Source organism: Microcaecilia unicolor, chromosome 6 (genome assembly GCF_901765095.1).
Source record: "Microcaecilia unicolor chromosome 6, aMicUni1.1, whole genome shotgun sequence".
NCBI classification, from domain to species: Eukaryota; Metazoa; Chordata; class Amphibia; order Gymnophiona; family Siphonopidae; genus Microcaecilia; species Microcaecilia unicolor.
Genome location: NC_044036.1, coordinates 262,697,526 through 262,709,046, shown reverse-complemented (window position 1 = coordinate 262,709,046; position 11,521 = coordinate 262,697,526). Strand labels below are relative to the sequence as shown.

The following is an 11,521-nucleotide window of genomic DNA, read 5'->3' as shown; positions in this document are numbered from 1 at the left end:
AAAGGATATAAACATTATATAACCTGAAGGTGGACAGAATAGTTTTTTTTTAAGATGACCCTTCCTATATCACTGGAGATCAATGAAAATCATGAAATGCAATTTTCATTCCTTTCCATCCAATTATATATATATATTTCTTTATTATATGTCACAATAAAGACCCATTGAATGCAATGGACATTATATTCACATACTGTACCTTGAAATATTTTCTGAAAAACTGGATATCCCAGCTAAATTAAAGCAACCATGAGCAAGCATCTTGGGAATGAATGAACAGTGGCAATGAGAAAGTTTTCTATCCGGCTGATATGACCAGTATCTGTGCAACCATTTACCTACACCTTGCATTGTCCTAACTCAAGAAATATTCTTGCTTGGAGGAAAGATGTGGTTATGCTCCAGTTCCATGCTCCTGAAAGTTATTCCATCAACATGAATGAGGTCTGGTTTCACTGCCTGTGACTTCATGTATAGTCTGACACCTCTTATGTATTCCATTAATTGGGACGTCCATGACAAAGTAAAATGCAAATGGTAATATCACTGACTGCTGAGCATTCTTTTGTAGAAATGTTTTCAGCTTGGGAAAGGGAATTTTCTCCATGATGGCTATCAATGTTGCATGGAGTTCTATGTATTGACCACTGCAGGATAGCTGTGGTTTCAGTTTGTCCAAGGCGGATAAGGGAGAGTCTGCATTGTCAATACTGAAAAAGAATTACCTAGCAAGATAAAACAAAAAGAGTGAGCAAAGGACTAGATAACACAATAGGATTTGATTTAACATAAATAATAAATAAATAAATAAATAAATAAATAAATAAATAATAAATAAATAAATAAAAGCTCCAATACCATTAGAGCTTTCAGAATATCAGTTGGGCTATCTCTCACTGTTACCAATAACCTACCCTTCAATTATGGGCTGCTCATGTCTTTGTCAGTGGGCAAACTTACAAAATCAGCAAGGGATCAAATACTTATTTCCACCACTGTAAATATTATTTCTCATAGGTGCCATTTCCAAATGACATCAGATATGGTCTCTATCAATATGACAACTTTGAGGACGAACCTTACCAGAAAGAAAATGAGATAACGGTATAGGATATATCCAAGTCTGATAGGTATATTGATGCTTTACAAGAAGCAAGGCACCATGAGCTCAAGCTAAAAATTTTCTGTGATCATTTATACAACTGCAAAAACATTGTCTTGAATTGTTCATTGAGAGGGAAATTTATGTGTGCATACATAAACACAGGGTACAGTGATTCATGTTTCATTTGATCCTAGGCAAGTTCAAAAACCTTTAACATTTGGTGGTGGGGGGGGGGGGGGGGGAGGAGGGTGTAGAAGGAATTATAGATCATCAGGAATATTGCCCCATAAGAGAGTGCATTTGAGAAAGCCTTTCCTACCTTTTCACCCCTGTTAGACAGTGGCCCTTCCATGTCGGCTTTGAGGTGCACTGGTGGAGCGGTGTACGGAAGTCTGCAGTGCACCTGGCCGCACTGTACCTGACCTGAAACAGAGGACAGCAATGTTTGTGATGGCTATTCTTCTTTGCAAACAGAGATGATAATTGATAAATCACAAAATCACGAGAGAACTGCGTAGACGAAAATGTTAAGCTACAGTTTGCATTTGCTTTTCCTCATTAGAAAGGGTGTGGAACTACATGTTATTTTTGTGCATTTGTAAACTGCCCTGTGAGAGGTGAAATATCAAAGTTGAGAAATGAGTAAGGAATAAATAAAATAAGCTACCACTTTCACTAACTATTAGGTGTATGTACAGATTTTATTTGTTTCTCTTTTGTTTTGTGGGGGTTGCTTCTTTTATTATTATTTTTGCTTTGTTTTTTTTAGTTTTAGAGAGACACTAGAACCAAAAAACTCATGCTGTGAATGAAATAAAAGTGCCCCCCCAGATCACTGACGGGGGCCTGTTCCGCTACAGGCTGAATGTCCTGCAGTCAGATAGCACTGAATTTAGTACATATACAGTGAAGTCTCCAAGAAACCTGTAGTGAAAAGGGTCCCTATCGGGGCCTACATTGTTCTGTTCCTGTGCTCAAGATTGTGGCAAACTATAGCACATGAAGAATCTGTTTGATGATGAACTATCATAAGATAAGTGCAGTTTGTGATATTGGGAACATTTATGGAAGTATATGAATGTTTTCATTATAAATCCCAATAAATATAGAGAGAAAACAGAAAAAGTAATTTTTCATGGACACTAATTCATTATAAGGAGGCTTTTCTGACCTATGATTACTTTTTTAACTGTGAGCAGCAGTGAACACTGTTAAAACGGTCCATGATAAGTATGGAAGTAGCTGCTACAGTTTTATCAGGTCTTTTCCTCCTTTTAATTTTTTCAAGTTCTGTGATATTCACTATGGGTCTCTTTTTAGGGGTCCTTTTACTAAGGTGTGCCGAAAAGTGGCCTGCGCTGGTATAGATGCATGTACTGGATGTGTGCGTCTATTTTTCAGCACATCTGCAAAAAAGGCCTTTTTTTGGGACAAAAATGGACGTGCGGCAAAATGAAAATTGACGCATGTCCATTTTGGGCCTGAGAACCTCACCACCACCCATTCAGTTAGCGATAAGTTTCACACATTAACTGGGTGGTAATAGCCCGCATACAATGCTGATTACTGCCCCAGTAGTGCCGTATGCTGGAAATTTTACAGCCCACGCAGTGGGAGCACGTAAAAAATAAAATTGCCGTTCGGGCCATGCGGTAGTTACGAATTGGCGCGCATTGGGCACGCGTAGGCGCCTAGGCGACTTTAGTAAAAGGGCCCTTACAAAGCTGCACTACTGATTCTCGATGTAGCAAATGAAAGGAAGCCCATTCAGTTCCTATGGGCTTCCTCTCCTTTGCCGCATAGGAATTGCTAGCGCGGCTTTGTAAAAGATAGCCCTATCTTTGTTCAGGTTTCGTTTACCTAGGCATGATGTTTAGTGAATAAGATCCTATGTTGTATCTAAAGACTACCCAAAATGCTCTATTGGATGTAGTTTTTGAGGTGAGCAAGCTCTGTTTCTTGGCCAAAAGCCCTCGTATGTGTGAGCTGGATACTAGGTTCAATGGACTTTTGGTCGAACCATTATGTCAGTTCTTTATGTTCTTATATTCTTACACCTGCATGCACACAGAAAAGGTTTAGAGGTGATAATAAACAAACCCTATGATGAGAAATATAGAACAGTATAAAACAGAATTAGAAAATAAACTTAATAATATTTCAGATGCCATACTTACTTTCTATGTATCCGTGTAATGTTACCATTCTGGCCCTTTCAAGGGCTGTTGAAAGGTGAATAATGAATCTCATCTGATAATGAAGAGGGAATCGAGACTGGGGAGGTCCTGGTGGAGGCACTGCGTGCTGCGGGGTATGCTTTTGTGCCGTGCTCTGCAGTTCTGAAACCAAACCTAAAATATAAATATGTATAAAGCTCCTTGGATTTCCAGATAGTGCAAAATGTTCATGACACCTTAGTTTTCACTTAGAGATGTTACTACAGCAGTCATCCGGGTACCTCCAACAATCATGGTATCATTGGAGGAATTAGGGGTGGACTGACAATGATTGGGGTCCCTGGGCACTAAGGATCATAGGCCCTATCAAAATTGATTAAACTAGATGGATGCTAGGGGAGAAAGGACACCCTAATGCTGTGGGCCCTCATGCACTGCCCTATTGTACCAATGGTAAGTCCGCCCCTAGGAGGATGTTTGTGTCCTCAGGCCTCTCCTGAAAGCCAGGGCTGGTGTTAGGCACTCAAGAAGGGCCCAGAGCAGAAACTGGGAAAGGGGCCCCAAGTCAGCAGGGGCCCAGAGCAATTGCCCTGTTTGCCACCTCCTAATACTGGCCTTGCTGAAAGGCTTCTGGGGTAGGCCAATGACTCAAGAGACCAGGACAACAGACAAATATCTGAAGCAATTTATTGAAGACTCGACACAGATCTGTGTTTTGGCCACAGGCCTGCCTCAGGAGACTAGAAAATAAATATTACAAACATTTTAAAAAAACCTGGTACATACACATATATGCATATCACATTGTGTTGAAAAACATACAAACAATGAAATCCAAATACAGAATGTGAATAAATACAGATAAAAAAATCATATTCAATAAAACTAATCAAAACTTGAATAATGAAGAAATCATTATAAAAGATGACTTAAAGGTGGGTCCTATATGAATAATAAGAAGACAATATGAAAAAAACATATAAACATGTATCATGAAAAACTAAATGGGCTCATATCAAGCAAGTGACCGACTCACCTGCAAATGCGCAGTAGAGACTTCCCTCTCTGTCCCGCCCTCGCGTCAAGATGTGATGACATCAGAGGGCGGAACAGAGAGGAAAACGGAGTCGGACTGTCGGATACTGCCGCTGGAGCCTGGAAACGAACATCGCGTGCACCAACCTCCACCCTCCCCCCCATCCCCGCCGCAGCTCCCGCCCCCCTCCCTATTGAGCGATCTACTGCTGCCTGCAGCACTTTCACACGGAGGTGAGAGGTGCTGTCAGGTCAATGCAGGGGGCCTGGCACGGAGGGGGAAGGGAGCGGCGGCGAGGAGGGTAGCTGGAAATCTTGCCCGTTTTAATGGGCTTAACGGCTAGTATGGAAAATAAGACATGTTGAAAACTCATAATATAATGCAGTTTTCAATGTCTTATTTTTCATATATGAGCCCATTTAGTGTTAAACCCTTAATGCATAAGAGTAAAACAAAAAGCACCAAGGGCCTTAAAAAAAAAGGGGGGTAAAAACCTTTAATCATATACGTTGGTGACACAATTCTTGAATGGACCCGACATGGTCCGTGTTTCGGCACACAGCACCTGCGTCAGGGGTCGCGAGAAATTGCAGAAGACGTGCGGCGGTATTGTGAAGCACAATACAATTGTAAAGAGTAATACACTGCAACGCTGTGTAGTCCCTTCGCACAAAATTAAAATAAACATAGAGTTACTCTAGTGATCAGACGCACTCCTTCGATCTCGGAGTCATTTGTGCTAAGGGACTACACAGCGTTGCAGTATATTACTCGTTACAATTGTATTGTGCTTCACAATACCGCCGCACGTCTTCTGCAATTTCTTGCGACCCCTGACGCAGGTGCTGTGTGCCGAAACACGGACCATGTCGGGTCCATTCAAGAATTGTGTCACCAACGTATATGATTAAAGGTTTTTACCCCCCTTTTTTTGAAGGCCCTTGGTGCTTTTGTTTTATTTTTTGGCTTTTTGTTTGTGCTATACTATAGATAAACCCTTAATGCATGACACACAGCAGTGCACAATGCCTTCTAAACAAGTCCATTAGCAAATCAGGATTCTCATAAGATTGTAACTCCTGATGTAGGTGCGGTAGTGCCGAAACATGGGTCCTAGTATAATTGGTCTCATATAAAATGTAGGTACATATTTACCTTTCACACTGATATTCTATAAAGAAAAGTGGGCACCTACATTTCTTTATGGAATAATCTTTAAACAAGTGACTTCTTTTAGATTGTAAGCTCTCTTCTATGTTTAAATTGTACAGAGTTGCGTAACCCTAGTAGCGCTTTAGAAATGTTAGTAGTTAGTTAGTTAGTTGTTGCCTAAACGTAGGTGCACTGTTATAGAATACTGCTCCTAGTGCTGGAAATCAGGGCTTAGTGCCTAATCTCCTTCCCATTAGTTTTCCCCCACCCATGGCTTTGCCTGCTTTTTAGACCCTTAGGGGCCTTTTGACAAAGCAGCGGTAAGCCCAATGCTGGCTTACTGCATGCTATCCCAGAACTACCACCGGCCCAACGTGGCAGCTGGTAGTAGTTTCTGCTCTAGCATGTGCCATTTCTAGTGCGCCAGAAAATTTTTTTGTAGTGCGGTGCTGACGGTAATTGGGAATTGCCGCATGCTGCCTAGTTACTGCTGGGTTACTGTGGGAGCCCTTACCATCACCTCAATGGGTATGGCCACGTGGTAAGAGTTATCTTACTACATAGCCATTTTTTAGGGGCTTTTACCACTGCGGTAAAAAGGGCCCTGGCACATGGGAAAAATGGCCCCTGCCGCTACCACAGGGCCCTTTTTCACACAGATTAGTAAAAGAACCCCTTAGCAAAAATAGTCAACTAACTTTATGCATTCTGCAGGGGCAATTTTCATTTGTGCAGATCTAGGTATCTAACTTCTTATGTTAGGTGCCTAGATCTTTTGAATATCTTCTCAGTGTTTTAGAGTGTGGCAGACAGGAGCATCCAGGCATACCAGGAGAGAGGATAGTGAGTAGGAGGGGACTGTATGAATAAGGCTAGATCCAGAAGTAAAGTGGAGGGACAGGAATGGTATGGTATGGAGCTAGGGACTGAGGAGCAGGGGATGAGAGGGGAAAGAAAAGGAAAGGGTACTTGATATACCGCCGTTCTGTGGTATTTTGCAACTACATTCAAAGCGTTTTACATATATACAGGTACTTATTTTGTACCTGGGGTAATGGAGAGTTAAGTGACTTGCCCACAGTCACAAGGAGCTGCAGTGGGAATTGAACCCAGTTCCCCAGGATTGAAGTCCGCTGCACTAACCACTAGGCTATTCCTAGTCAGATGCAGGTGGAGAGTAACAGGGAACAGGACAGCATCAGAGGGAGGAGGGCACTGGTGCATCGAGGGCGGGTAGGTGGGGGCGGTCTGCCCCGGTGTATGCTACAAGGGGGTGCAGGGAGCAGCCACATGGCTGTCGGCTCTGCCGGTTCCCTGCTCCCTCTGATGTTATTTCCTGTTCTGGGACAGGGAAACTGTGGAGCTGACAACCGCACAAATGCTCCCAACACCCTCAGGAGGTAAGGGCAATGCGCCTGGTGTGTGTGTGTGTGTGGGGGGGGGTGATGTGTCAGGGGGTGGAGGTGATGGGCTGGTGGGAGGTATGTGCCGGGGGGGGGGGTGCTGTGCCAAGGGAGGGGGTTGTTGCATCCTGTGGGAGGGGTGCGCAGCAAGCGATCTGCCTGGGTGCAGCCAACTTAGGAACCAATAAACAACAATCCTCCTCTTTTGTATAACTACAAAGTACTTGATACACTATATTGTTCCTGTGGAGTGCAAAACACACTTTAGCTTCTGGGTTGGTGATAGATTGTTAAACGTGCAAACAAAGTCAGTCACACCACTGTGGCCAAAGTTTCGCTACCCATGGGCTGTTTCAAGGCATGCATGACTAATCGTAACGCTGAGACACAACTTCGGCTTCAATGCACAATGACTGGGAAGAGGTGTCCAATATACTCTTTAGTTTCCTTCCTCTTGGAAGTCTGTCCCTGTCCTCTAGTGATATTTACTTAAACGTCTTCTAATGGTAGGAGGAAACTATGGAGGATGGTATCCCCAGAGAACCATGAGAGGGGAGACAAAGAGGGTGCAGAAGATAATGTCCCTTGAGGGCCAAGAGAGGGAAACAAGGAGAGAGGGGCGTAGGATAGTGTCACTTGCAGATGCCCTCATTGAAGTCTCCAAATAAGGATTATACAGATACTACTAGAATGTTGACTATTTGCTCTTCTGAAACCAAGGTCCAGGGCATTTCCAGGACATTGACTCCATTAAGGTAGCAATTCAAGAGATCAGCAAGCGAAGTCATTGAGCCTCATATAAACAAGGTTGTACCTATAGGAAGAATGCTATCACAGGAACTCGAGTGGTCACTGCCATCATCTCCAAGCACACTCCAGCCCTCACATACCTGGCACCACCATTACTATCCCAGAGGTGGAACCAATGAGGCTGAGCCACTGGACAGCATCAGAGCTAATGTGAAACCAGAACCTGAACCAAACTAGAAGGAGAATCTAGGTCTGATTCTATTGTGAGGGTTTCAGTTGGGCAATTTCAGTGCTTGGACTACCAATCGCCAACTCTCCTTTAGTAAAATGCACCAATCAATTGGCAACTTTCAGTCTTCTGCCCATTGCATTCCCATTGTTTTGTTATCAGTCACCTGGATGAACTCAATGGTGCAATCCCACTCCACATAAACCATTCTACATCACAGTTTCAGGCTTTTGCACACTTTTGGTAGATGTAAACCTATAGTCTTTACCTGAATGACTCTTCTACTGAGGCCTGTCATATCTGCAAGTTTTTGGAGGGTTTGTGCGTCAGGGTTGTTGTCTTGAGCAAATTGTGCCTGCATGACCTACAGCAGAGAATGAGGCAAAATGTTAATGGCCACATCTAAGAACCACAGAGGATAATATTACTTCAGTAACAAATCAATCGACAATATCCTCGTGCTTATCTAAGTCCCTCAATGTGATCTTGCTACTGCTTATAATTTAATGGAGGAAAAGCCTCAACAGACTCCTTGTTGTATGGCTCGATAGCCTTCAACTACCCGGAGCACTTGCTGTCATCATTGGCGTAAAAACCTCCATAAGTCTATTTAATGTTCTAGACAATGTTTAACACTTCTTTTAGTGTAAACATATGCAAAATGTAGTGACTTACCTTGCTGTAGCACAGTTACTTTCTCTTCTCAAGGCCAACAATGGCCAAGGTTTCGATTCCTCTCCTCAGGTTCGGTGGTACTCTATGACTGTCTATGAGAGAACAGCATATACTTCAGAATATAATTCACTCTAGCAAGTCACAGTATATACAGAACTTATCTCCGTTCCTCACTTCACTACTGCAGCTCGTATTGTGTCCTGGGCTGCAGTAGTGAAGTGAGGCATGGAGATAAGTTCTGTATATACGTGACTTGCTAGGAGTGAATTATATCTGAAGTTATATGCTGTTCTCTCAGAGACAGTCACGAGTACCACCGAACCTGAGGAGGAATCAAAACCTTGCCATTGTTGGCCGTGGGAAGAGAAGGGGACTGTGCTACAGCAAGGAATTTTGCATATGTTTACACTAAAAGAAGTGTTAAAAATTGTCCTAGAACTTAAATAGACTTATGGAGGTTTTTTATGCCAATGATGATAGCAAGTGCTCTGGGTAGTTGAAGGCTATCGAGCCATACAACAAGGAGACAGTTGAGGCTTTTCCTCCATTAAATTATAAGCAGTAGCAAGATCACATTGAGAGACTTAGATAAGCACAAGGATATTGTCGATTGAATGGCCAATACATGTCATTTCTTCTTCTCTTTTTCCTCCTACTGCTTTGGGATTCCAGTTCTTTCGAACCAGGACCGGAATTTGGCACTGTAAGCCTTTAATTGCAACCTCCCAGGGATGTTTCTACTATGTTTATATTCCCTTCCTGCCGTAGCTCAGTCATTATAGTGACAGTCTGAAGTTGGATGCCCAAACACTGGAGCTCCTTCTTGAAACCTGCAAACATGGGCCTTAAAATGTTAATACCACCAGGTAACTGTGTTGTGCAATGACAGGAACTCACTTCCTCTAGAAGCTATGAATGCTTCTTCCATGGCAACTTCAGTCTCATTTCACCCAGAGAGCAGAAGACCTGACTGAAGTCCTCTGTATGCCAATATGCACCATTGCCTCTGAGCTACATTCCTACTGCAGCTCACTCATGTTCCCTCAGCCCCACTGAGCAGGTCTATTGACAGGAAATCCATCACTCCAACACTTGCACCCTCTGGCTGTGTGGCTGTCTTGATTACCCCCATGTTGGGACAGGTTGGGTTGCTATAGGCCTCATGGAGCATACACATGCATCTGGAGGCTGGGCACTCTAATTATTTTTGTCTTTCTATGTTCTCTCCCAGAGCAGATGGCTTCCCATCTTGCCTGTTACAGTAATGTCCCTGCAGTGAATAAAGTCTTCTGTAGCTTTGGCATTTCTTACCTGTAATTGTTCAGCTGTGAAGGATGTTCGGGCTCTTTTTGCTGGTTTTGGTTGACTGTCTTGCTCTGATGGAACTGCTCCCTCTAATGTAATTCCATTGCCTATGAAACAAACAAATGACATCGTGATAATTTTCTACCTTGGAGTATTAATAACTGAATGTGTTTTATTTATTTATTTTGCAGTAATTAGCTGTCCTTTCATTTGCAGCTGCTGAATATAACTAAGATGCTGATGCTGACTGCACAGTTCACTGGGGGACCTTGTTCGGACTTCCATGTTAAGAAGTCAGTGCTAATTAATTGAAGCAGCACAGAGGAATGTACTATATCTTATAAAAATATTGTGCCAACATACAGGGTCCTTTTACTAAGCTGCAGTAAAAAGTGGCCTGCGATAGTGTGGACATGCTTTTGGTGCGTGCCAGGCCATTTCTTTACTGCGTCTGAGAAAAAGGGCATTTTAAAAAAATGGGCTGGGAAATGGTAAAATTAAAATTAGTGCACACCTATTTATAGCCTGAGCCCTTAACACCACCCATTGGTCTAGCGGTAAGGGCTCATGCACAACACGCTCGGTAACCATTCGGTGCACGCCAATTACCAACTACTGCCAGTAACGCCGCATGCGATATAAAATTTTAAAAAATAATTTCTACTACTGGAATGAGTGCATGCCAAATCCAAAATTACCACTGGGGGGGGGGGGGGGGGGCGTGCTAGCCTGACGGTAGTTTCGATTTGGCATGCACTGCATGCCTGTGGGCCCTACCACAGCTTAGTAAAAGGGCCCCACAGTGCTTTCATCATAGGAGATAACAAAAGGGCCACAAGTGCTGATCTTGCTATACAGATATGTCTAGCCAAATTGTTGCCTTTTTTCAACTGTTGCTGGGTAGGTGGAAGTTTATTGATTATAACTGTGAATCAAACATCTACAATTTGTAAGTCCCTATGGATTCCTGCACTTTGTGGAAGATCCTAGCAATTATCCCAGATCATTGGGACCCAATATTTAAATACAAATCAACCTATGCATCCAGCTTTTCCTACATAAGCACACAACTGTGGAACGCATTACCAAGAGCCTTGAAAACTACGTACGACTACCTAAACATCCGGAAAACACTAAAAACTAACCTGTTTAAAAAGGCATACCCTACCGATCCAACATAAATGCCTGATCTCTGCAACACATCAAAACTAAAATACGTAATGGACATAACACAACTCTTCCGCTGTACGTTCCCCTAATGTGGATGTACCACATGAACTCTATCTTTGCTTACACCAGAGTCTGCAAACGCCTCTCCGGTACTATGTAAGCCACATTGAGCCTGCAAATACGTGGGAAATAGTGGGATACAAATGAAACAAACAAATAAATAAATAAATAATGATTTAAATGGCCAGGAGATGCTCCTGGTCTTTTAAATCACCTGTCCAGAGCTAGCTAGTCATATTCAGTGACACTTAACTGGATAGTGTTGCAGAAAATGTCCGGTTAGTGCCCAACCCTAAACCAGCTATTTTGAGGGTGTTCCAGGGGCGGAGTCAGCACTTGGCCGGTTAAGTGCTGATCTTCATCATGTAACAGGCCAAGGTAACTGCATAAACAGGACCACATCAATATCAGTGTTATCTTTATGAGGTTCACCATAGTTGGTTAAGTGTTGAATAT

At 42.8% G+C, this 11,521-nt stretch overlaps 1 protein-coding gene across 1 annotated transcript in view; it reads right to left on the bottom strand.

Annotated features, from left to right (window-relative positions):
* Nucleotides 1–674: 674 nt before the first annotated feature.
* The window catches only part of LHX6 (LIM homeobox 6), a 229,574-nt gene continuing 218,727 nt past the window's right edge, over nt 675–11,521 (bottom strand). The window contains 8 exon segments of the mRNA XM_030206378.1: nt 675–728; nt 1,428–1,531; nt 3,286–3,325; nt 3,327–3,376; nt 3,379–3,429; nt 3,432–3,459; nt 8,124–8,219; nt 9,842–9,942. Coding sequence (XP_030062238.1) covers nt 708–728; nt 1,428–1,531; nt 3,286–3,325; nt 3,327–3,376; nt 3,379–3,429; nt 3,432–3,459; nt 8,124–8,219; nt 9,842–9,942 — 491 coding nt within the window. The 3' untranslated portion in view covers nt 675–707.